General features: G+C 40.4%; 1 protein-coding gene across 1 annotated transcript in view; it reads left to right on the plus strand.

Annotated features, from left to right (window-relative positions):
* tmem8b (transmembrane protein 8B) overlaps nt 1–27,897 on the plus strand; it is a 58,655-nt gene that overhangs the window by 13,041 nt on the left and 17,717 nt on the right. The window contains exons 5-10 of the mRNA XM_023958927.2: nt 462–730; nt 4,232–4,614; nt 17,739–17,835; nt 17,964–18,087; nt 25,277–25,419; nt 26,189–26,367. Of these exons, the coding sequence (XP_023814695.1) occupies nt 462–730; nt 4,232–4,614; nt 17,739–17,835; nt 17,964–18,087; nt 25,277–25,419; nt 26,189–26,367 (1,195 nt within the window). The remainder of the gene's footprint in view (nt 1–461; nt 731–4,231; nt 4,615–17,738; nt 17,836–17,963; nt 18,088–25,276; nt 25,420–26,188; nt 26,368–27,897) is intronic.

A 27,897-nucleotide genomic window follows, 5' to 3' on the forward strand; every position in this document is an offset into this window, starting at 1 on the left:
GGAGAGTAGGTAAACAGATGGATGACGGAAAGTAGGGGAGGCGTATGTTTGTGCCAACAGTCCTGCCCACAATTTAGCAGGGAATGTCTAATGAACTCTGCTGAATCTGTGTCCTAAAAAACAAAATAGAGCAAAATATGATCGGAGTGCGTCTTGTTTTGCTTTGATTCTTTAGATCATTCTTAGTTGTTTCAATGTTTGTTTCTTTCCTGAAATATTATGTAATTGTGCTTTAAAATCTTTTCATAGTTTACAAGAAAGCAAATCTAAAGTCTAATTCTTTAGAGAAAATAGAAGAATATAATTTAAGATGGTGAATTTGAAATTAAATATCAAATTTGAACCAACTCTGATTCTGAAATAAACTGTTTTTATTTATTAAGAAAGAATATTTATGAAACTGTAATAAATGCTGTGTTAATGTACATTTTGCTTATTCCTGTCGGTGTGTGTCTTTGTAGGGTGTTTATCCCCAATTATATATCAAAGGTGAAGGTCCAGCTGGTAAACTGCAGCACCAAGAACAAAAGTAGCGACAGCTGCCCTGTTGTGCTGAAGATAAGGGCGCGGGCGCCGCCAGTGCATAACTCAAGTGCGCTGGACTGCAGGGAATGGAGCCCCTGCGAATTAGTCTCCCATGTTCCTGCTTGGGAGCAATGGTACTACATCCTGGTGGAAAGATATCTCAGTAATTCAGACGTCTACTTTCGCATCGGAGTGCAAGTCACAGGTCAGCACGAGTGATTAACATTCTCTTTTCTTGCCTTTGGTCCTCGCTGAGGCTGTTTCTACTTTAAAACAGTGGTCAACAGAGTTTGCTCCATAATCTGGTTTTAATAAGAGCAAATGTGTTGTAAGTGAAGCCAGAAAACATTGTTTTTTAAATGTCAGCACTCAGGTTTTTTTGTTTTCTTTTTGTTTGTAAGAAAGTGAAACCTTGCAGAAAGGCAGATTTTGGAATCCCCTTGGACTGGTTTAGTCAGGGGGGAAAAAATTGTTTTTAAACATTGTTTCATTATCACATTTTCCTCACACAAAAGCTGCCACACTGATACCCAAATGATCATTCTTCCACCTCTGTGCTTGACAGAAGAACTCAACTGGAAATACTGATTGGTTTTTACCAAAAATGGTTCATAAACAATGATTGTCTGTGTTGTTTTTTGCAATGTTTTGGAAACAAACACTTGATACGCAGTTTCCATTTTAAATCTTATCAAAGTAGTTCGAGAACACACTATCATTCACATTTTTTATTTTTATTTAAAAGCAAAGAGGGGGAGGCTAGATTTTTTGTCCAACAGCTGAGCAAACAGATGAGAACTGAAGGCTTCTTGTGTTGGACATATTTAATGTTACAGTATGGGGTTATGACTCTACTGACACACAAGTGTATATTTGAACAAACCCCTTTTGTTATTTAGACTAAACCTTATGTATAATAATTATATTTGGATTGTAAAAAACGAGGGAGAGTGGTCAATCATCCCCACACAAAGGCCCCCGCCGCAGCAGCAGTGGCAACCAGGACCCCCAACACCTGCACAGTAGCAGATAAAGGAAAACCGCCCGCCGGCGAATCACCTGTGCCACTAAGGCCAAGGCCAACAGGACCGCCACAGGGGCCTCGTATGCCAGAAAGCAGAGATGCACAGGGGAACAGAGAGTGAAAGCTCCAGCCCGACCAGGAGAATAGCCCCCACGCAGCGCATGGGGGACAGAACATGGGGCCGCGCCCAGGCAGAGCACCCCCAGCCCCAGATGAGCAGCCCACCACTACCCAGGAGTTCTGAGCATCCCCCCACCCCAGCCCCAGGCATGAGCTTGGGTCCCCCAAGGGAGACCCAACCCCGCTCCAAAGCGTCTCCCCTGGGAGAGCGCCGGTCAGGAACCAACGGTACAGAGGCAGCCAATGCATTGGGGCAACCACCGATTGCCTCAGTGGAGACCCCAACCTGTCCCACCTCCAAGGTCCTGTACCGATAGTGGACCCAACCCCTCCCCAGACAGCCTCCCCAGGACAGGGCCAACCAGCCTGCCTAGCTGCATCCCTGTCCCATAGCCAGAGAAGGAGTGATCCCAGCCCAAGGTGCAGACGGGCAGCCAATCTGGCGCAGGCGGGGGGAAGGCTCGATTTTTGTATTTGCAAAACAATTCTTCAAAAAGAAAAATTAGGACAGTTTTATTCAAGAGTGATAAATTACTGTACTACATTATTTCTGTTCAGCAGTGAGAATGACGGCAATAAAGGGGAAATTTGGAAAATAAAGATCAGTCAGAAACATTTACTTTGAACAGAAAACAGCCAACAAAGCAGAAGAAAAGGCTTATGGGATATGAAAAGTGCACATTAGTGGAGGACGTTCACATTTGTAAAGACATCATTGATGCTTTTAGCCTACAAATGGAATTTTCTGCATCTGCATGGTTCCGTCATAAAAAATGGTATCTGCTATTAATATCATATACTGCTATTAAAGTAGATTTTTGACCTTCTTAACAAGTTTGACTCTTCACAAATAACAATGATGGCGGTGACGCTCAGAACTGTTGAGTGGCTTGATTCCCTTTTCAAGCGAGAATGGAAAAAACGTTCCAGTCTTTGCTTCAGCAGTTGATGCTCTGAGTTACTAAAACCTCCGGTGTTCAAGGAGGAGGTGACGCAACAGAGTAGTAAAGACCTGATAAAACCTTTTGAGTTATTATTTCACTGGTACAATAATCAAGAATGTTAAAATGTCTGAGTTAAAAGAATGGTTTCTTAGATTCCGTGATTTTTTTCAGCTAAAGATGCATTTTGTGTTCCGTTCTGTTTAAAATTGCATATAACTCAGCGTTTTTTAGCTATTCTGGCACCAATTGTTGTTGCCTTAGAAACAAATGTTTAAAAGTCTTTTCCACATCACAGCAAACAATTCCAGACGGCACTTAAAGGGGACACAGTGCTTTTAAAGGAAGTATTAGACAGGAATGGACTTTTCTGACATGTGTTTTGATGCGAAAGGCGGGCCCGTTACCGTTAAACTATTCAAAAGAGGCTTGTTTGAAGAAAAGCCCAAACTAAAGGGATTCATGAGGGATCTCTAAGAGGCCATGCAGTTATTCCACGCCTGAGTGCTACATGCTGTTTTTGGGTCGTGGACAGTGGAGATATTCTCTCGGTTCTCTCTACGGGAATGGCTCACAAATCTGTGGGAAGTTCTCTCCCATGTAGCAATCCTCTCCCTCTGTTCCACGCTGCACAGTGCACTTTGTCACCATGGCAACACAGACACTAATTATTCACACTCTGTCACTCCTTCTGCCTGCTAGGCAGATCTAACTTGACCTTTTGTGGATGTGAATTGAAGAACACCTCCAGTTCAGGAAGGAGACCATCTGAAGTTCTCACCTTTTCACGCTCACTTGATAACATTGGCTATTGTTGATATGAGCTGTCGGAGGAATGGAAGCGTGTGGCTTTATCTGAGTTCAGACCAACTTACAGTGTAGTGCATCGTAGCTCAGTTGCAGTTTATGAGTTGTTCTGTTTGTTTATGCAACCTTTTTGTTGCTGCTGCCTGTTTTATGCAATGGATCAAAGCGAAATTGAGACGTTTCTTAGAGTAGTCATATAAGGAAACATGTTTGCACAGACTCCCCTCACCCAGTCATCCATTTATATATGTGCTCTTGCACCTCCTACATTTTGCATACAAGTTGTAACGATTTTACACTTTCTTTACTTATTCAAAAGTCTCAAATGTGCAGTATTTTTGCTTCATGCGCCTGAAGACATTCCAAGATGTTTCCCGGTCTTTTGAAGGCAACCTTTTTCCAAATGAGGCTCAGCAAGAAAATCCAATGACGAGTAATTTTCCCCCGAGGATTGGTGGTATTTGATGGTACTCCGCGAGTTGCCATCAATGACCGTTTTGCACTGAGCTGGCCTTGTGCTGAGGGAAAGCGTACCATTTCCAATTACAGTGAATCTTTATCTCATTAAGAAGCTGTGTGTAGCTCAAAATCTGGCGGTGTTTGTTATGGAAACCGACTGAAGGTGAAGATATCTAACATGCTTGCTGAACATGGGTAAAAGGGAAATAAAATAATTTGTTTTAACCAGTTAGTTCGACTTTTTCATGGCTTGTTTAATTGCAGCATCCTGGCAGATGCATTTTTTGCATGTTGGAGAAGTTGGCTTGAACCTTTTCTTCTGATATCTGATCTTTTTTTTTTTTTGCATAAACAGATTGCTCCAGACCCAGTTTGTCGAAGGACCGAGCGCAGCCCAGCAGCTCCATGAACATGCCTCAGTCTTTTGGAACAGCGATGGGCTTCTCTCTGTCGGAGACGCTGCTGATGGCGGGCCTGCCGGACCTGTCACACAACACCAGTCACCTCCACACCTCGGAGGACAGCATCATTTACCTCGCCCCCACTGCAGACACTAATAAGTGCTGGCCCATCCGTCCGACGCTGCGCAATGAGCTGGACACTTTCTCTGTGCACTTCTACATCTTTTTTGGTCCGAATATATCAATTCCACCAGACAGAGCTGCAGTGTTTGCCATCAACCTGATGCCCGTTTTAGACAGTGGGGGAGTCCTTAACATGGAGCTCAAGCTGAACATGGTGAGTTCACATAAACTAACAACGGCTGGATGCTTTCAGGAATAAATGTCTGTATTTTATATTATTTCTGCATTTCATTTAAATAGACCTTTTTAGGTGCTTTAAACCAGTAGTCGCTAGTTGGTTCCGTGCCACAAAAAAAAAAAAAAATACAGCCTAACTATTTCTGTTTTATTTCTAATCTGATTCTGAAGGAAGTTTTATTTTGGAAAACTACTGAATTGTCCACCACATCCGACTCATTCAAGTCGTTCGGTCTCGTGTTGAAAACCCATCCACTAGTTCTTAAAGTGGCTGCTCCGAACACTGAATGGAAACCTCAGAGCTGGCAAATTTAACAAAAAACAAACACAGTTGGAACGTTTTTCTTGCAGAAGAGAGTCAGTGAGGAAATGGAGGAAGAACCTTTGACTTCAAAATAAAAGAAAGCTGCATTTAAGCGACAAAAACCAGGAATCTTTACTCCATATAGTTCTTTGTGACAATTGTTCCCTTACACCATAATAATGAGGCATCATTTTCAGCAACCAGCTGTCTAATGTTACAAGGATGTTGCTAATAAAGTTGCTCAAACTGTGGATTCATGTTTATTATTATATGTTAGAAAAATACAAGTTTTATGACCATTTGTCTTTGTGTGTAGCAGTATTAAGCAGCATCACATTTTACATGTCACATTTTAATGGTTCCTTGACTAAATCTGGAGAACAAATGAAGTTTATAGCAGCTGCAGAATTATTAACTAAAGATTAAACGTAACCCTCGAAAGTTAAGGGAAACTGGAGGCCAAAAAACAAAAAAAACTGATGCACACTTCAGCTTTTTTAAATGCAAGTCTGTGAAACTATGCGTTGGTTCAGAAACTTTTACAGTTACAAACTGAATCTCCTTTTTCCTATTGAGCATGAATAGTTTTGGGTGATGACCTTCTCTGTGTTGAATGCTCAACTGGAGTATTAGGACCAAGGCCAAATTTCTCACTTCTTTCTGTCTTTTAATTGGCGTTTGGTTTGGAAACCAGATCTCTCCATCCACAGAAACATTAATAAGAGGGGTGGGGAATTTAAGCATACAAAACCAGTGGGGTGCTTAAATGTTCTGCAGCTTCAGGTAAAGTAATTCTCTCTTTGTGAACCCTGTAAGCATATTTTCAGAAGAAAAAGTCTCTTTATTGCAGATTCGATGCAAAAAAATTGCCAGCAGCTGTTTGCTTTGGAGCTTAGATTTACTTCAAACATTTAAAACAATACAAAATAATCAATACAATGACCATCTTCAATGTTTAAGAAAAAAAATTGAGAAAATTGATGGCTCTTCCATTACAACCACAAATTCTGTTAAACAGGTTTTCAATGTTTAATCTTTGGATGATAATAAAAGTAGAACAGGACTGAAACAATAAGCACAAGTAAATACTGACCTCCACATCTGGAGCTTCAGTCCTAGAAAATTAATTGTTTCCACTTCTGCCCGGTATAAATACCCTAGAGGCAAGCTGTCCTTTACAGCTTATTAAAAGAAAATCTTAAAAAGTTCCTCTCATCAGCACAGCAGAAAGAATTACTAATTTCAGTCAGTGAATCCTGAGACGAGTGGCAATGTTTAGCGTCTGGAAGTGTTATTTCCAATCATTGTTTTAGGAAGGTGACTGTTGAGTGATTTGTTGTGACCATATAACACGAAAGCAAAGTATTCGTCTGAAAACCATGAAACGCCGCCTTTAAAGATAAACTGATGCAGGATGCTGGACATGATTGTGCTTTTCTCACTCTTTATGCACCGCATGCTCCTCCGCTGCATGAAATCAGATAGTAATCAGGGGAGTAAATATGGAGCAGTTTGTGAGGAGAAAATCCCCAGCTCACAGGGGTGATTAATTGGTCTCACAAACTGTCTGGCTCAGCTGCAGCCCACTGCTAAATATTAATGGACATATGGTCATGGACTTTTGCTCTGGGAAGCAGAAAAAAAGTTCACAACCAAACGAAGACCACTGTTTAGGCTACAGACCAGTGTCTCTGTTTGAGTTCAAGAGAAAAAAAGTGAGCATCAGGAAAGCGGGATTTGATAGTCTCCGTTCATCGGAGAGCCACGGCATTAGAAATGCACCTGCAGTCGCCCCAGAGGTCTGCGGGGAGCTGGGAAGCCACACGCTAACAGACAGGCTTTAAAACCTTTCAATTCTAATAGAAAATCAAGCCTGGAAGGGCTGAAATGAGACGAGGATGAAGCATTAGGAGAATATCTTTGACTCTTTAGTTCAAAAGAAAGTCCTGGCATTTAGGGAAGCATTTCCTCTTTGCAGGCTTTTAGAGAGTAAAGTCAGTTTTATCTCTGCATTCAGAAGACAAGCTGGTCAAAGCATCCCATCAGCCTGGCAGCATCAGAAAGAATATTACATTTATAAAGAAATGATAGCAATAAAAGGAATTGACTATTTTAGCCTTGTTTGTAAAGCTGACAGGTTTACGGTTGTTGACCTGCAACCTCCTCCATGCAGCCTCTGCCTGCCACAGGACTCCAAGATAAGCAGCATCCTTCATCTCTGCTCAATACAAAGACATGAAATAGATGATCAAACCCCTGTGTAGAAGGCAAAATGCCACACTTCCGGGAAATGTCACAGCAGAAATACACAAATTGTAGATGTTCGGATGGAAAAAAAAGCAATGTTATCAGTTTGTTTGCTGAATTATTGATTTTTACGTCCCATTTGCCCTTCTCCTTCCCCACCAGGCAGAATTTAATAATAATAATAATAATAATAATAATAATAATAATAATAATAATAATAATAATAATAATAATAATAATATTAAGAAGAATAAAAATGCTAATTATGATAATAATATCAATAATAATAATATCAATTCTAATTGAAAGCACCCTTCAAGAAACTGTACAAAGTATACAATAAAGGCACAATAAATAGCAGCTGACAGAAAAACACGGTGAATCAGAGAGAAAAACAAATGAGTTTGGAGTTTGATTTCAACGGCTGGTAGTGAGTCTTTGTTATGAAGGTCAGGAGGGAGAGAATTCCAGAGTTTTGGCAGCCGTGCGGCTGAAGGCTTGACTCCCCATGGCAACGAGCCGGGCCGGGCAAACAGGGAGCTGGACAAAACAAGAGGACCAGAGAGAACGGGAGGGAGTATTAAAATGGAGAAGGTCAAAAAGATAAGGAGGAGCCAGGTTAAGGAGGGCCTTAAAGGTAAACAGCAGGAGTGTGAATTGGATTCTGGAGGTCATTGGTAGCCAGTGCAGCTGCTGGAGAATGGGGGTGATGTGACCAAAGGAGGGGGGTTCTGGGGATGATGTGGGCAGCAGAGTAGGGGACCCATTGGAGTTTATTGAGGGTTTTGTGAGGGAGACCAGAGAAGAGTGAATTACAATAATCTAGATGGAAAGTGACCAGACTATAAACAAGAATAGAAGCAGAGAGGACAGGGAAGGCGATTAAAATGGGCAGACCACAATGTTATTGATATGGGATTGAAAAGATAATAAACTGTCCCCAAACTCGTAATTCTGCGGGGAAGGGAGGCTAAAGATGACTCAATGGAACGAGTTAAACTTGTAACATTCTAACCGACAAGACTTAGTTCAGTTTTATCACTACTGAGTTTCGGGATGTTTAAGGTAGACCAGTTTCTGATTTCAGACAGAGAGGAGCAGAGGGAGGAAGGTGGAAGAGAGAAGTTGACAAGATAAATGGAGCTGCGTTAAACAATGAAAATTGATATTACATTTTACAGAAAATATTGCCAAATACTGCCTATTATGAAAATAATAGGACCGGGGACAAAACCTTGGGGTACACCAGAAGTAGGGTTTGAATGGCACCTGTGATCTGTTCTCTGTTTGCATCTGCGTTTTCATCTACATCCCTGTTGGAACTATTTTCACATGGTCTACATTTTTAATTTTACTGTTCTTTGTTCCAAGAAAACAGCTGCAGCTCCCCTGAAAGCATAAAAATACAACCTTACACAAATTAAACCAGGATCAAATACGCAAAACTCACACATGAAACAGCAGGGGTCACAAATTGAGTTACCACAACAAGTGAATGTAGTTTATCTACTTCTAATTTCAGAAGAAATCACATTGAATTTTTCCTTCCATGAATGAAATGAAACCCCGTCACCTTTTCTTTCAGATCTCAGTGTGCCGGATTTATAAAGATTCACTGACACACACCGAGGGTTGCACATCTTTCCAACATTGTGCATGTGTGTGTGTGTACCATTTTCATGCACTAATCAGCTCTTATTGTCCTCACATCTGCATAATGCTTCACAGGCCATGCAGGGATCAGCTTCAGAGCCTCAGGCATCAAAGAGAAAATCCTTTAAATGACTAGTGTCCAAATATCCGAGCGCTCCTCTCACCTGTTTAACACAGCAGCCTGTAATCACAGTCACACCTCACTGCTGATACTTCGGCACATTTAACGGCCTTCGTTCCCTGTTTTAGTCAGAGGCAGACCGCTTTTTATTTAAAAAGTAGAATATGGTTGAAATAATAAAACAACCTTTTGTGGTCATACAAACAAAATAAGGTTTTTCGCTAGAAAAAAAGCATGCGAGCAAACAGAGTTCCTACTATTTTACTAAGCCGTTACCTAATCGAGAAAATGTTGTTTTTTAGAATTTGAAAGTTCAAAAAAAAGATTTTGAGGAATCTGTTATATACCTATTTTTAATGTGAGATTTTAAATTAGCTCATGGTATATCTTTTACTTATCATATTTTAATTGTGTTGCAATATGCCTTGAATACAACTTTTCTAATTATTTTTGAAAAAATGGTATAATAGTCACAAGGAACGGATCAGTAAGGGGAACAATTAAGGAATGTTTTCTGAATGATAATTACTCAGCTCATTAAATTTAACCAAAAACCAACAATAATAAACTGGTACTTCAAGGAGATTTGGTGAACAAAATTATTAACAAAGTCTTAAGGCTTTAGCTTTGACAAGGATGGGTTTATATTAAAAAAAAGCTGTGCAACTATGAAACAAAATTACCCAAACGTTCTTTTTTTAAATATTTTTTTTTGTCATCCCCTGTTACGTGTGTGAATGGCATGAAAAAAGAAAACATGATAAACAACAATTATAAGTTGACATATTTGGTTGGTAGCCAAACACTTAAGAGGTTTTTTTCTTTATGGACTAATATGATGCCGTTTTGACACGAATCGTTCCAACAACTCCTCTATGATCACACATTCCTTGTCTGTTGACGTCCAGTGGTCCTCTGTGATAATGAGCGGAGCTTCTAAGGCGGGCGATGTAAATTCGTCAGTGCATTGATAAACAAGCTGCTTCTCTCAGATTTAAAATCTGCAGAAGTCACAGAAAGTTCAGGTTGTGATGAAATCTGCAGTGTGTGATTGTTCCATACGCTGCAGGATGTATTCTTCAGAGAGACTGTCAGGGTATATTACAGCCTGACACCACCCCAGCTTCCCCCACCTCCGTGATGATCTGTCATTTGCTTGTCATGGGCAGCGCCGTATACTCATGTTGCCAGTGGGAGACTCTGGCAGATTTGCAAGCCTTCGGGAGACAAACGCCGGAGCTCCTCGTCTGCTTTTCATCATGCTTGTGCGGCGGTGTTTGAAGGTGACGCATGTGGCTTTTATTCCTGCATAAACCTCAGGTGGAAGTGTATGGATTTAATTGCTTCAGAGCCGTCTTTTAAAGGTCTCCCAAGACATGCCTTGTGCATAAAAATACTTTTTAATAATGTCATACTTTAGAATGTGATGTTGAGTTTTTATCAGTTTGCTTCTCTATCCTATAAGACACCAGGAATAGATACAAAACGTAATTTTTGATTTTAAAAGATGCATCAGTAAGTTTCTACATTTTGAGAAAATGACATGTTATGACTAATCACCTATTATCCACACACTTCAGACCTATGTTCAACTATGACAACAGTATACACACACAACTCATAATCAATATATATAAAACCATATTTAAATATCTAAACCCTTACTTTGCAGTGATTGGTTTAAGAATCTTTGGCAGCAATTAGGTTTTCGTTGATCCTCAAAGTTCTCCCAGCTTTTCTGTGAAGGTTTTTCTAATTCTTCCTGGCAGAAACATGTACGCTCAGCTCGGCCGGATTGGGAGTGTCAGTTAGCAGCCGATTCAGCTGTCAGAAATACTCGCTTCACGTTCAGGCTCTTTGTGGGTCACTCCAGGAGAGACGGTTCCTGATGATGCCCCTTTGTTACCTCTCTGTGAATCGTCATCCCTCTTCGGCTGAATGTAGGGCACTGCAATTCCAGTGTTTCAAGAAGCACAAAGAAGAGAAATGGGGATATTCTCCAAATTAGAAAGAATGTTTTTGCTGAGCGTAAACCTTTATTTTGGAAGTTATCCCTGGAAAATGACACATCGATGTCACAGAGTTTGAATGCTGCCAGACTCAGTCAACAATTCAGTTTCGGTTGATAGGAATAAACACAAAAGCTGTTTTTGAGACGCATTTGTTAACACAGCACAAATTATTCCAGCTTTTAAATTGAAATATAAACATTTAATGTTGCGCAGCATTTACTATTGATGCCTTTATATGGATTTTCTTTCAGCTTGGGCTGACTTTCAGCTTTCTTCTTACCTGGTTTCATCCACACTCGCTGCTGGGAATTGTGGTTGGAGAGTCCAATCTTTGTTTCATCAGATCAGAGGAGTTTGCCCAGCGGGCTGTCTCTTAGTGATGAATGGCTTCTGTCTGTCTAATCGAGCGTAAAGGTGTGACTGGTGGAGTGCTGAACTGATGTTGATCCTTCTGTAAGGGTCGCCCGCCTCCACAAAAGAACCCTGGATTTCTTCTATTGCGATCATTTGTTTCTTGGTTGCTTGTCTGATGAAGAGAAATCCTCCGTTTTTGGGTGTCTTGTGCCTTTCTCAGATACAAAATCCAACACGTTTGTTTCTGTCTAAATAGCTGAGTGTCATTTTCTGTAATAAAATCTAATGCTGTGCTGATGAACCTCTTTTATTCAATGACAAAACATCCAATTTTTGTTTTTTTTGTTTAGTTATTACTTTTCATTATAACTTCTGATTTTCACTTAACCCTTGTGCTATCCTATGGGGTCAAGAAGACCATCGACGTGTTCTCCCTACCATGACGAAGGTGGATAAAGGTGGAGAGGATTTCATGTAATCCATGGACACCAGTGAAGATCACAAATCATTGAAGAAAAAAGGTTAAAAAAAAAACGTTTAACAGAAAACGTGTCTTCTGTTAAAGTGCTGAGGATAGCACAAGGGTCAAATGCTTTGGTTAGGAATTTAAATTAAATGAATCAGGATATTTTACTGTTTTTGCGGTTGTTTTAAATCTCAGTAAAGCTTAAAAATAATAAAAAGGGCAAAAACTGAGATTGACACAGCGTTGGATCAAAAAATTGCAGGTTTTATTGTATTTTCATTCCGGTTTTCTGGCTAAGACAGCAGCACAGTCATTCAGATATCTGTGTTGACACTAAAAATAAGAACAAATTGATAACAGGTAATTTCAACAGGTAAAAAAAAAGAATTTAGTGCCCTAGTACTAGTAGTGTTCTTTCTCTGATTTTTATCTTGCTTTAACATTGTGAAGCAATTTTGTCAGTCGCTCTCTGAGAAAAGTGCTACTTACCGTAATTACTATTTACTACTCTACATAAGAAACGTACATTAAAAACATTACAAAACATATAAAGTAATGTAATGGTGGAGAAGAATAGCTAAAGATCACAGTGAAGCCAATTCTATAGCTGCTTAAGAATGATCAAGTGTCCTTTTTGACTTGATATTGAGTGGAAAAATAGTGACATTAACACTAGCAAGTAAAATAAAATAAAAAAAATTAAATTAGAGAAGTTAAAATACAAATACCTGCGAGCTTGTGTTCATGTAGGAGATTTTTGGACCTAAGATATCCAGATTGAAGCCATTTAAAATCCAAAAGTCATCAAAACAAGAAGAACCCAAAATTTTGTTCATTTGATGTGGCAACAATTGACACAAAAATATAATGAAATAAAATAAAATAAAAAACAGAAAATGATAAATAACACTTACATAAAAATTACAAAAATAAGACATTTTTAAAAAATGGCGTCCAAATCTGACCCCCATGGGTTTTTTCAGAGTTAAATCAAAATGATATCTGGTTCTTTAAGAACAATTGATCATAAAAAGGTGTTTTTGAATTGACTTTAGCATCCCTAAAACCTCCATGAATGACGTGGCATCAAATAAAACTCAACTGCATCATACTTATACAAATTATATCAAAATTATTATTTTTTTTATTTCAATGGATAAGAAAACTGAATTATTATAAAATACAATGCAATAAATTTCTAACACATTTTGAAAATGTTATGTTGATTTTTTTGGCATCATTATCCAGAAGAACCTTTTTGTTTATGGATGAACTCAATTTTTGCCACGTAGTACATGCAAATTTGACTTTCTCTTCCTTTAGCAAAAGTTGCACATCAAAACCAACCCAAAGACAACAACCACACAACACATCTTCTCTTGCTGATAATCAGCATTTTGTTCATAAATTGCAGCATAAACGTGAATCCCAATAAGATGAAGCAATTTCAGGATTCAGTCCTATTTGAGAGTTTGGGAACCAATATGTGCAGCTCTCGGAGCACATGTTGGCTTAGTGCATGTGGCTGCAGCAGATTGTGTTGTGTTTGTACGCCTTGATCATGTCAACATCATAACTCCTGGGAAATCTAGCAGAGCCACAGCCCCAGAAAACAGAAATGAACTGGCATTCATTTAAACTTTTTAATCTGGTCATAAATGGCTTTTCTTAGAATTGCTTTAGTGCTATTGTTATTCATGTCTTTAACTTTTATTTGCTTTTTTTATCGTAACTTCAAGATTCGAACAGGATCTAAATATTTTATAAAATAAGTTTAGCAAAGATCACAACAATGTTTTATAATCCAAGGTTTAGGAAATAAAAGAAAATGTTGTAGATCATTAAATCAACTTTTAATAGACCTTGAAGCAAAACAAGTAAAGTACCAGATATGTATAAAGAATGGAATAGAATAGAATAGAATAGAATAGAATAGAATAGAATAGAATAGAATAGAATAGTCACAGGTACAACGAAAAAAGTGCTTTCGGTTCCGGAAAATACTCCTACCTTAAGACAGTGTCACACTACTGACTCATACCATCTGTGGATTGTGCACTGTACATTGTTCAGTCTTCCGTGATAATTACGTGATATAGGTATAAGTGTTTCTTGTGTTCGTCAATTGTGGATGTGGGCAAATGTTGGTCAAGGGATTCAGCTGACGGGTCTGTACATGAATTCGGTTTTGGCCCGTTCAAATATTTTGGTCGGCTGCAGTTCATGCTTAAGTCTCTCGGGGGCGGTGTCCGGCGCCGTGCAGAAGGTGGGTCTGTAGCTGCGTGAAATTTTCAAAGATGTATCACGAAGGAACCACGTTAAAACAACAGTAGAAGTATGAATAAACCATGCAAAAAACACGTAAACCCGCACGTCATTGGATCCCTTCCCTTTGACACTCAGAGCACTGAGCAAAAATCATATCACAATCAGCACCATGGTCAGCTCCCGCCACAGGCCCTCGCGATGCTTTCTTTTAATTTAACAATTGGATTCCCCTGATCTGCTCCAGTTCTCCCACTGAGACGGGAGATCCCTGGCGGGAGCTGTAGCTGAGGAGATCCTGCTGTGTGTCCACAGTTGAATCCGCGCCTGTTGTAGGGACGGTTCATAACTGATTTGAAGTCGCTCGCGTCGTATTGGACCAGAATATCCCTGATTGATGGGAAGAGTGACACCTGCAACCCGAGACCGCGATGACGGAGCAAACTCTGTCCAGAGAAATGTCTTTTTAACACTAAAGATGATGAAAACCTAGCTGAAGAGGTTAAAGGAAAAACAGAACTTCACACACAAACAGAGGGAGGCAGTAAAAGCATGCAAGCAGATAGAAAATAGAGCAAGGTATTTTTCTTCTGCCTCTTTATTGCCTGCTTCTGTTTAGTGGACGAACACACAACTTCCTCCTCTGCCTTTCATGTGGCTACGCTTTGAAATAATCTTGCTTCCTTAATTTCTTGTTTCTTGGTAAACCAGGAAGTTCACACTAGATAAAAACAGAACAAGGAATTCCAAAATGCTCAATTTCCTATTGAGCTGCTTGTTGGTGCAGTGGTTAGCGCTTTCGCCTAACAGTCAGAAGGTTCAAATCCCAGATGGGACCTTTCTGTGTGGGGCTTCAATGCTCTTCCCATGCATGCATAGGTTTTCTCCGGGGACTCCGGCTTCCTCCCACCATCCAAAAACATGCTTCATAGGTTGATTGATTAGTCTAAATTGTCCCTTGGTATGACTGTGAGTGTTTGGCTGTGATTGGCGACCTGTCCTACTCCGCCTTTGCCCAACAGTAGTCAGGTTAGGTTCTGGTATCCCTGTGACCCCGAAAGGGATACAGTGGATTAAGAAAATGGATAAATGGTCTCTGTCAAGACAAAGTAGAAACAAATGCTTAGAATACAAACCCTCTGTAAAACATAGAACAGCCTAATCTTAAAGTGATGTCATCTAGATTAAAACAGATAATACATTTTTCTCCTACCATGTCGGTCACCCTCTGCATTTTTGATAAAACTGTACCTGAAAGAAAAAAACAAACAAACAAAAATTGTTCTAGACTATTCTCTTTACCCAAATAGAAATGTGGATCTGCCTTAAAGTTTTTATTTGTCTGATTGATTATATTTTACAGGAAAAAGTCCAATTTCTGTTTTACATGTTCATATTTAGGCTTAATCTTTTGTGCTTTAACAAAAATTGCTTTAGGAAATCTGGTTCAAGGTAACAAAGTAAATAAAATTAATACTCCATAATATAATATATTTTTTTATAAGAGTTTTTAAGAGTTAGTAATAAACACAGCAGATACAGATACAGGTCCCCTGAAGAAGAAAGAAGAAAATTACTTTGTAGCTCTTCAGTAATAAATCATGAACTAAATTGTTTTGAACTCTTGATCAAATGGTCTTGAAATAATTATGACAGTTAATGGTCCATTATAAACAGCAAATGATTAATTAATAATTAGGTAAAGTCTTTTTTTAGAATCTGAAAATGGAAATAATTCATCAAAGCTAATTACTGGTTAGCTAATGACAAACGCCTATTACATGATAATTAGTCCATAATGAAAATCTATTTTACTTTCAAATTGTTAGAGGAGAACTTTTGGGTTGAAAGTATTCAGCCTGTCAGGTGATGTTGTGTTTTCATTGTTAACCCTTTAACCTGCCCAATAGGTTTGGAAAAGTTCCAATAGTAAAAACAAGACATGTCTGTAACACAAAAAGGCATAGAACACTATGCTTTATTATTATTTCTATTCTTACAGCCCCTGTAATCAATAGTATTTTAGTGGAGGGAGTGTGATGGTATGGGCATCAGTACAGACTGTGTTTGATGAGCTTCTCTAAAAGTATCCATCTCAGATTTCTACTGAGAAATGTCACTATCTTTTAAATCTGGGAGTGGGGAGGATGGCCTGTTCCGCCAGCCAGCAGTCGTAACCTCATTAACACTGTGGAGGTCGGTTTGTGTGATCAACACAAACAATTTGGCTGACTTACAACAAATGCTGCTGGAAGAGTGAGGAGCCAGCTCACCTTGAGCAGGATGTCCAGGCTGTTTTCTCCGCATACGACACTTTCACAAACTTATCAGCCTTTTGTTGCTCTACCAATAAATGGTTACAGGGTCAACACGTTTGACTTCTTTGGAGCTAAATAACAAACCCACCAAAGAAAAGCAAACACAAGGTCATTTGAAAAGAAATTTGATTTATATAAGTAAGAAATATTTGGCAAAATGTGATCTTCACTGGTGTCCATGGATTACATGAAATCTTTCCACCTTTATCCACCTTTGTCATGGTAGGAATAACACGTCAATGCAAGGGTGGGGTCATCTAAAATAGCACAAGGGTTAAGTCCCTATGGCTTCTCCTTCAAAAAGCACTTTTGGACACCACTACAGCTCCAAATACCTCTACAATTGAAGCAGCAGGGAGGAGCCAGAGGGAAAGAATTCAGATTCGGCCTACTGTATGTCCTTTAACACGACAGAAAAAACCATAATCACAATTAATCAAAACCTCCGGGAAGGTTTTGAACTCCTTGATGCCTGAATTTATTTTCAGCTATGAAGAAAAAATTCACTTGTGTTTTTGCTTATAAGTTAATGCTAAACTGAGGTAAGTTTGCGGCAGAAATGGTTGATGCGTATTTGCATCAATGGGAGAATAAAGTTGCTCAAAAGACGATCGGAGTGGGTCTTTAAAACCTAATAGAAAGTAAACTCACACAATCTTAGTGATTGACCTTTAAAAGCTGTTAAAATGAAAAACAAAATGACACTTTAGAAACTTCTGATTCACACATACACGCTCCCTCTGTTTCTCACACATGAGTGCTCCTTCCTCAATCTTTCATCTTTAACTTGCCGGGATGAAAGCGGAGGAGGAACCGTTTCAAACTGCCGGTGGGTGTGATTTAGTCTATGAGAGCACAGGCCAGATGGTGAGTTTAGGAAGCCTAAAATCTCAGCACCTGGCAAAGCGCTCGTTAGTCATCCCATTAATCAACAACTTTGCAAACTCCCCGCATGTACGAGAGAAATCTTATTTATTCCAGAAATAATTGCCTAAAGTTGTTTGCTCCGATCAGGAGTATTTCCCCTTTGACAGAAAGTAAACGGTTTTGTTTTGCTGAGTCGTGGTTTGTGAAGTTTCTTCTTGAGATGGAGAGAGTAATTTTAAGTTCCCACAGCTGGATCACGTCTTCTGCAAACCTTTTAATATGTGAGCATGTTTATGCAAAATGGATGCTTCTTCATCTGTGTGCCTCTGGCAGACAGAGGAGAGCGGCTTCACTGCTTTGTCACTTTTAAAGTTTACTTTCTCGTACCAAAGCAGAGGCGAGGCCTGAGGACAGCTTGTTTGCTAATCCACAACAGCAGCAGATGGTTAATGATTTTACAGATGATTGATGTTTGCTTGTGTTTCTTCCTGCAGTCTACAGTGAAAGGAGCTAACCTCACCGTGTTCGGCTGCCTGAACCAAGGGATGCCCCTTTTCTTGCGAGAAAACGCATCTCTGAAATGTGAATCAGGTGTGTAAAAAGAAACAAATCTTTTAGTATTTTAGCACAAAAACCCTCACATTTGGCCACTGTTTGATGGTTTTGTTCTACTGTATTGTGAAGAGACTTTAGTCTTAATGTTATGTGGTTGTTTTTAGAATCAGCTGCTGGATTTTTCCTCTCTGTCAACGTTTCTGCTAATGTCACTAAACTGAGAATCCCCTACCCACAAACCGGCACCTGGTACCTCAGTCTGCGCTCTCTGTGTGCCACTGAACATGGGTAAGAGCCTCCATGGAGGCAGCTTCCTGCTACAGTACTTTTTAAGTTTTTGCAAAAAAAATTCTTGAAAAATTATATCTAATCCTAGAGAGCTACCTGTTTGAAATTTGGCTAGTGGTTTTTTAGTTTTAATATTCTTATTATTTTTTTCATTTCTAATCTTTGGCTGCTGTTAGTTTCTGCTACCCAAAATAAAGAACAAAAAATTGTTCTTTTGTTCCTTAGACAATCTTTTAAACGAAATTTTTTTTGCCAATGTTTATTGTTGCTACCCAAAATGAATAAACCAAAAAAATATCATCAAATTTGACCCTTTTCTCTTTCTTTAAATATATATTGTTATTAAAATTGTCTAATTTGGATGGGATTTTTTCATTTATTTATTTTTGGGTTTTTAAATACTTTTTAATTTCCTTTTTTAATTTTTTCATTTGTAATTCTTGGCCGTTGTAAATTACTGCCACACAAAATGAAAAAACAAAAAATGTTCATTTTGACCGTTATTATTTTTCTTTTACTACTTTTATTATTATTAATTTCTGCTACCACAAATGAATCAACAAATAAATGTGTCTAAAAAACTTCAAAAGTCAGAAAAAAAATAGTTTTTTTTTAGGGTTAATATATGTTTAGGAGCTTTTTGCAAAAATATCAGAATCTCCCTGACAACAGAAGACTGATTTCATCTTGGCGGGAGAGTAGCAGAGATTTCCCAAAACAACAACCTCTATTTTAAAGTAGAATGAACCTTAACAAAAAAAAAATCTGCCTTTTTTCTTTTCCAGTTTCTGAAAGCCATTTCTGAGAGATAACTGCCTGCATACAAGTGCACACATATTCAAACAGTAATCACGACTTTGTTAATCAAAATAAATAATTCAGCACTATAATGAAGAAAGTATGCTCCTGAAGCAGCATTTTCTCCATCTGTCGAGCAGCACATAAATCTGGCATTGCCTCATGAATATGTTTATGGAATCAAACAAACAGAGGGAGTGGAGTTGAAGGAAAATAGATCATCCATGTTTGCACACATCATGACGTTTGAATAAAAGAATCACAAAGACATTTATTTCTCTGCCCCCGAGAAACGTAAACATTAAGTAAAGTCATTTTATGAGATGTTTCCGACTGCTTTTATTGCTTTCACCCAACTGGAAATGTGAACAAAAAAATTTCCAAAACAAATTTTTTTTCCAGCTGGGCTCTTTCCGTGTTGAGCTTGCATGTTCTCTCCATGCATCCCTGGGTCTTGTCTTAGTTTTTCAATTAACTGGTGAAAAAACTAAAAAAAAACAACACCCCTCTCACCCTCAGCGGGTGGTTTCTCCTCCAAGCTCGGGTCCTCTACCAGAGGCCTGGGAGCTTGAGGGTCCTGCGCAGTATCTTAGCTGTTCCTAGCACTGTGCTTTTCTGGACTGAGAGGTCGGAGGTCTTTCCAGGTATCTGTTGTAGCCACTCCTCCAGCTTGGGGGTTACTGCCCCGAGTGCTCCAATTACCACAGGCACCACTGTTACCTTCACTTTCCATGCTTTTTCCAGTTCTTCTCTCAGTCTCTGGTATTTCTCCAGTTTCTCATGTTCCTTCTTCCTGATGTTCCCATCGCTTGGCACTGCCACATCCACCACAACAGCTTTCCTCTGTGCTTTTGCCACCCGTACAATGTCTGGTTGGTTCGCCATCACCATCCTATCAGTCTGGATCTGGAAGTCTCACAGGATCTTTGCCCTCTCATTTTCTACCACATTTGGAGGTGTTTCCCATTTTGACCTCGGGTTTTCCAGTCCATATTCTGCACACATGTTCCTGCTTCAGTGCTGTCCTGTAGGCCAGCCCTTTCTGGCCATTGGTAGAACTTCTTGATTTCAGCCACTTCAGTTATGGTCCGTTGGAACATCCCATACAGGGGTTTGTCCTCCAATGAGAATCTGTCCTCCAGCACTGTATCCTCTGCTCTCCATTGCCTGAGACATTCATTGAGCACACTGTCAGTTGGGGCCTTGAGCTTGATGTACTCATGCATCTTGGATGTTTCATCCTGGATAATGGCTTATACACTCACTAGTCCTCGGCCTCTTTCCTTGCGGCTAGCATACAGTGTCAGGGTGCTGGATTTGGGATGGAACCCTCCATGCATGGTGAGGAGCTTTCTTGTTTTAACATCCGTGGTCTGTATCTCTTCCTTTGCCCATCTTTTGTTCCTGCAGGGTATCTGATAACTGGCAGTGCGTACCTCATAGCTGGCCAACTCTGGTCCTCAAGAGCCACAACCCCATCTGGTTTCCAGCCCTCCTAGACTATCTTTCTGCTGATTGGCTGAATCAAGTGATTCCACATCCTGATTGACTGAACACACTTGGTTTAGGTAGTCAGCATCAAGAAGTCCAGGAAGAGTTGGAAACCAGGCAGGATTGAGGCTCTTGAGGACCTGGGGTTGGCTAGCTGTTTATTGCCCGGGTCTTATTTTTGCCATTGAGCTGGCTTCTCAGGACTTGCCTTACTCGTTGGAGGTATTTAGCTGTTGCAGCTTTCCTTGTTGCCTGCTCCAGGACACTTGTGCAAGTGTCTACACTCAAAATACTACAAATCCATATCTCTATTTGTATTTTGAGTCTAGTCTAAAATACTAAGTTTATGTAGTTATAACTTAAAAACAACACAGTAAGATTACACAAATCTTTGTGAAGAGATTGTTTTGTCGTGTGAGTAAATATAATTTTTGTGGTAATACATATTAAGAACAGATAAGGCTTTTTAATATGAAAACAGAAAGCAGAGACAATCGCATTTTATGCTCTGCTGTAAATCGTGGTACCGGGGGAGCATGACATTTCTAAAGCGGGGCTGGTTTTACCACTGCTGACCGAATGGCGGCCACTTTTCCGTGGGTAGCGCTCGAGAAGCGAATGGCAGGACTTGGCAGAATGGCTGGGTCAGACGGGGCGTCTCGGTCCCGCTCCATTTCGTGGAGGCACGTGGGGCCTCAGTACACGCTCCTACGGGCCAAACTGGTCCACCACCGGAGACCGGCGCGCATTGGGGCATGCTGCGGCTTTCCGATGGCAAAAAGAATTTGCGCTCAGAGTGACGTATGGATCAGGGGATGCTCAATTGGCCCTTCTGCATGAAATTCAGGTCTCGTACTTCCCGCTAAGGAAAATGATTCGTTTACGGACATAAAAAGAAAATATATGTATATATTTTAATGTCCCGTGATCTTCCCACATATCCTTCGCGATTGATCGATATAACGGGCACCCCTACTCTAAATTGTCCCTAGGTGTGAATGTGATTGTCAGTTTGTTTCGTAGTTACCCTAGACTGGGAGACTGTTCAGGGTGTTTAGCTGCTGGGTAGACTCCAGCATCCCCCCGCGACCGACCATCCATCCATCCATCCATCCATCCATCCATCCATCCATCCATCCATCCATCCATCCATCCATCCATCCATCCATCCATACATCCATCTTCCTCCGCTTATCCGGAACCAGGTCGCGGGGGCAGCAGACTGAGCAGAGATGCCCAGACTTCCCTCGCCCCAGCCACTGCCTCCAGCTCCTCTGGGGGGACCCCGAGCTGTTCCCAGGCCAGCCGAGAGATGTAGTCTCTCCAGCGTGTCCTGGGTCTTCCCCGGGGCCTCTGCCCAGTGGGACATGCCCGAAACACCTCTCCAGGGAGGCGTCCAGGAGGCATCCGGACTAGATGCCCGAGCCACCTCAACTGGCTCCTTTCGATGTGGAGGAGAAGCGGTTCTACTCCGAACTCTCCGCGGGTGGCCGAGCTTCTCACCCTATCTCTAAGGGAGCGCCCCACCACCCTACGGAGGAAGCTCATTTCAGCCGCTTGTATTCAGGACCTCGTTCTTTCGGTCATGACCCATAGCTCATGACCATAGGTGAGGATTGGAATGAAGATCGACCGGTAAATTGAGAGCTTTGCTTTTCGGCTCAGCTCTCTCTTCACCACAACAAACCGATACAGCGACCACATAATTAAAGACGCCGCTCCGATCCGCCTGTCGATCTCATGCTCCGGTCTTCCCTCACACATGAACAAGACCCCCAGATATTTAAACGCCTCCACCTGGGGCAGGGAGACTCCACCCACCGAGAGACCCCAAAGCCCCAAAAAGAAATTAGGCAGGTTTAGTCAACATATGGATGAAAGTGGAGGGCTCATTCCTGGTCCATTTCCTGGACCGGCAAGACCAGATCGGAGTGGGGATGTCCTTGTTGACCCTGCTGTGATGTCGTCCAGTTGAACTGCCATGTGTGAATGTGTCGCTGCCCCGAGAAGCTGTCAGGTGTAAGTACTTTATATATTAGAGGGTTCCCTTCAAAGACAGTGATGAAACTCCCACAAAGATCCACTCCATGATTATGGGTAGGGACCATTGGCGAGAAGCAAACCTTCCATCTTTCACTTTGTATTCAATTTGAACTCTTAGAACTTAGAACTCTTAGAACTGAGCTTTTGGCCTGCCCTTAAATGCAATCTCTTTTAAACTCAATGTTTTCATCTTGTCCTGATTCACAACAATTTGAATAAAGAAAAACACAGAAATGCAATTTTGGGCTTCTTCTTCCTTATCTATGACCATCATTATCAGCAAAATGCCACAAGAACATGTTAAAAGCACAATTTTCCATTTAACTGAAAATAAAGGTTTGGGAAAGACAAACTTGTGGTTCTCTCAAATTCTTTTTTTGTTTATTCGCCGTAAGATTGAAAGTACAACAGGGTGGAGTTTTCATCAAAAAAAGGAAGGAGTTTCTATAAATATGTCTCTTGAACAAAAAACAAATGTGTGGAAAGTCTGTGAAAATTTCTTAATATTTGTAGCCTAATTTTGCAGGTGTTCTGACCAACTCAATAATTCAGAATTTCCAGGAGAAATGTGTTAGTTTTGCACTTTTTGCTTTAGTATTGCGTGTTCATCAAGTTGCGAGTTGTTGCAGTCCGGCTTTCTAAAGATAAAGGCTTCTCCTGTCACTTCTAGTTTAAATACTTGACTTTCGGCTTTTGTGTCTTCAGACAGAAGCCTCCTTTCAAAATAATAATAAAAAAAACCTCATCAGTTGCAACATTATCTGATTAGTCAATTGCATGGCTGCCTTTTTGCCAGAAATTCAAACTGAGCATTAGAAGAAAGAATAAACGCAATTTAAATTATTTTTAATTTTAAATGTTGATTCCTGGCAGGAGGAATATCTTAGCTGTTCACAAGATTACAGTTGTATTACATATATTCACAGATCGGCTTAAAAAATGAACTCAGTGGTTGGGTTTATGGTCGAAGACACTGAAAAAAAAGTTTGTGTGAGCAGCTAAAAGTTATCCACTCTTGTGTTTTTCTGAATTGGTTGAGATTGAGTGGTTTTTCCAAAGCTTTGGTGACCTCAAAAAAGTAAACCTAATCACATTATGAAGATTATTTTTGGTCTTTGTGAGAGAAAATCAAATAAGAGATAGCAACAGATTGTTCGGGACGTGTACCTGTCGTCAAGCAAAAGCGTTCACATGGTGATGTGTTAGATTTCACACCTTTAGGCATGCTAAATCAGTCCAGTGTTAATGTAGAGAAGATATGCTGTGGTGAAAGACAGGTGCTCTGAAAAGCTACAGTTTTCCTGGTTGGTGAAGGTCGCAAAAAATAAGCAGATCAACAACTAAAAACCTGTTCTTTTTTCTGGAGTTTTACTCTCTAATTAACTTCAGAATCTTCTTGCCAAACAGTGTCAGAGATAAACAAATCATGAATAGATTCATGTGCAGTTGTTTGTGGGCTCCAGTCAACTGCATAGCAATAACCTCTGTCAGGCTGCGGTTTCATTTTGTTGGAAAATGCTCTCTGGAAATGTCAAACGTTGAGCAGGTTTCCATGGATCCAGTAGAAACAATGTGAACATTGTTCTATTCCGATTTATGAAAGACTCTGTGTTATAGAATTCCATCCGGGCACCAATAGGTATTTCTTCTTCATGATCAATTTTCAAATGGTTGGCACTAGCTTAAATTAAAAAAGATGTTACCCATACGTCTCTACCAAACCCGAGTCCCTGATTGGTGAAACTTCAGCTGGTTTAACTTTTAACGTGCGTTCACTGGCAACACATTTTGTATATACATCCCAAAAACAGTCGTAAAAACATGCGTAGCATTTCCACTTCCATGAAAGTGGTCGATTGAACATGCATTTCCCACATGCCTCAGGCATGTTTTGCACATTCAAGAACATGCTATACAAGTTTGTATGAATGCGTATTCACACCGGACCAGCACCGGACAAGCAGGGAGCGGCAGGGAGGGGTGTCTTCTTCTTTTGATTTTCTACTGTTTGCTGGTGAATGTCCGACACTTACAGTTGGGAGAGGCTTGGTATAAAATGTTGAAGTGGTGCAAATCTTGCTCCAGGCATTTTTTTTTTCAGAGCTCTATCCCAATATTTGAAAAGACTTGGTGTCACATAATTCTGGCCGGGCACAAATCGAAATGATACATTTTTTCCACCATGTTGATGTTTACGACCAGCTGGCACTTCCATGATTCAAAAAGGACGCCACTGCCAAATCTGAGGCCCTGACTTGTTAAAGTTCAGCTGTTTCAGGACTTAGCAGTCAGAAGTTTGACTGGTTGACCTTCCAGCATGTGATCAGTGGACGTCCAATTTATATGTAGAGTTTGAGGACAGACATCAAAACTTGCCAATGAGTTCTGAACACAGAGACCCAAAATGTACGTTAAATAGACTTTTCAGTGGAAGTGGCTGCTTGAACGCAAGTTGCTGCGGCCGGTGTGAATGTAGCCTTACAGCTAGAACTGTGCAAAGAACTCAAGATGATGAAAACGGAAAGATCACCTTTAATCCGGCATCTCATGTTTGGAACACAATGTTCTGCTCCCAGTTTTGGCTGCTTATAGGAAACACATAACAAGGAGGGGAGAGCTGTAGCGGGTGATCCTTCTAATTAAAACAAAAACGTTGTATCACTTTAATTAGGAGTCAATTCTCAAAAGCGAGACACCCCTTTTATTTGTGCCAGTGTTTATTTCTCTATTCTTCAGAAATGTTTAGGCCTGCATTCTTTCAGTTGCAATAACGATTAAAGTGTTTGTAATTATTATGTGAGCCGCCAATTAGCGTTTGGAGGATGTGACAGCCCCATCTCTAACTGCCTTTTCCCAGATTTGAGGCATGCCTCAATGTGACAGCGGAGGTGTACATGCGCGCGTATCTGACTCCATGCATCAATGACTGTGGGACGTATGGACAGTGCAAGCTCCTGCGCACCAACAACTACCTTTACGCCGCGTGTGAATGCAAAGCAGGTGAGCTATTTCTGTTGGATATCCGCCACTGTTTGTCGCATTGTTGTTGTACTTGTCAGGGTCTGAGTTGCTTTTCATCCGTCAAACTTTCGGTGAGGAAATGGGGTCGCCGCCACTGTAATAAATTTCTAATTTGTTGGAGAATACATCATGCAGAGTGACAAGAAAATGGAAGAGAGCCAGGTATGGTGGAGCAAGTCATTTTCCAGAAGTGTGCCGACAATGCTTTAATTAAATTCTGCGTCCAACCAGCCCTTGTGCTAATCTTCTAATATAAGTCTTTGTGATAAGACAGTTAAACATGCCTTTAATTATGAGCAGCTTTTAATTGGAGATAAGCTTGGGAATCGAAACAAAGCATGCCCTCTTTAAGCTTTCTTCCTTAAATCCTGCTGGCGATCGTCTTTCATTGCAGTCCGTTTCTTCTCAGCTGAGTTTATTGTTGTGCTTCACGTGCGTCTTGGCTTCCTGGCAGGCATCTGCATTCAGCACTTGCCCTCGGCACGTCTCGCACGGCAAAACCTCTGCTCAGCAGTGCTCACGAATATTTAATCTACACCGTCTGATCCAATCTGCCACTTGATAGGGATCCAAAGTGTGGCAAAGCAGGGGCGTGTTCAAACAGATGGAGCTCAGTCAAGGAGGCTTTATTGTGCCAAACAAACAACTTTACACAAATATACTTTTTTTTCTTTTCAGAAAAGGCTGATGCGTCTATATTTGTCTTAGGAGACATTCCATGAACTCAATGTTTGTATCTTTTCTTTAGGTTGGAATGGCTGGGGATGTACAGACAACTCCGAGGCCTACTCCTATAGTTTTCAGCTCCTGTCCACGCTTCTGCTCTGTCTCAGTAACCTGATGTTTGTCCCACCGGTCGCCATCGCCATCAGGAGCAATTATCTACTGGAGGCTTCGGTTTACATCTTCACCATGTTCTTCTCCACTGTAAGTGACTTTTAGAGGATTCTTGCAGCTACATTCACAATCAACACGATTGTGTAGCAGGAAAGTCCAGTTTCAATGTTATGTTATGTATGTGCATTGAGAGGTCCTGCTGCATGTTTGACTGCCAGGCTGGCTGAGTATTTTGGGCGTCGTGGCGCGATGTTTCCAGAGTTCAAATATCTCAACTGATCAAAAACTCAGCTTTGGCCTGTGTAGTATTGATGGCGTGATCAGTGGGCGGAGTCCTAAACAAACATTGATTGTTGCTGTTTGTTCTTCTCCCAAACTTTATGGGGCTCAAATTTATTCTTAAATTTCCTTTTTTCCGTCCTCTGACTAATGCGGGACAGCAATTCGTCAAAGTGGGTCACCGGGAGACAGAAGTACCGCTGAAAGCATTGGTCATTCAGACGCAACTATTTAACTGTTGCAATTAACATAATTCTAATGGATTCTGAAGCACAGAATCTTTGCATTAATATGCAACAATTTACAGTAGAGAAGAGCCGCTTTTCTCCGCCTCTGAATCTGGATTGCATTGCCAGTCAAAGAATTACGGTAGTTTGAAAAGCGTCTGTTAATATGCCGCCACTAGCGATGGTTCCAGTGTTAAAGTGTTATTTTCCTTATTATACTTAGATTTTATTTAAAAACTAAACATCTCTCAATAGTGTTATTTATCATTCATTCCTGCTCAGTGAAAATCGTTCTGTAAATTTTGTTAAACAAACCTTTTTTTCACAGAAGCTCAGATAAAGGCAAGAAGGACTTGATCTCCCTCATTCATAACAGAGACTAGTTCCTACAATAAAAGCGCTGAGCAGCATAAAGCAGCTTATTGCAGTTTGAAAGGTCTTCTTTCACGAGTCAGACTGAAATTCTGCTGCATATAAAGACCAAACATAGTCGTAATACTAGTCAATGTAAAGATTTAGACTGTGTTGAACTACTAAAAGCTTTGATCATAACCTTTAATGCACACAGGCTTTACTTTTATTTTGTTCATTTACTTTTATCTTGTGTCACTTTACTAGTCAGCCCAGTTTAAGATGAAATTCGGTAGTTACCTCTTTCAGCTGGGCTGGACTCCACAAGATGCCCTGAGAAGATTGGAATCATTCTTTTTTTTTTTCCTCGCATTTAATAATCATTCTCATTTTCCAGAAATTGACTTTAAATTGTTTGAAAATGGCCCGACAAATTGATGGCTAACAGCAGTTGCATCTCTTCTCTGAGATAATTGTTGACATCTTTCCTGAATTGTGTGAACACACACCTGAATGACCCAAATCAACAAACTGGCAAATAGGTTTTACAGAGGTCCCCACACTTGCTGCTTATTAATTAATCAAGCGTGTTTGATTAACAGCAGCTGCTGCCACTTATCCTCGGTTTTAAGTCGGTGCTTTGTCCAATTTTTGGCGTCTAATCGGTGTAATCCTCCATGTGCCGTTCATCACCTGAAGATGTATTTACCTCATTTAGGTGTGGTAAGGGCTAGCTTATTTATTTCTTTTCATTTCTAATTTT

This window comes from Oryzias latipes, chromosome 9, assembly GCF_053564925.1.
Source record: "Oryzias latipes strain Hd-rR chromosome 9, Olatipes_Hd-rR_3.1".
NCBI lineage: Eukaryota > Metazoa > Chordata > Actinopteri > Beloniformes > Adrianichthyidae > Oryzias > Oryzias latipes.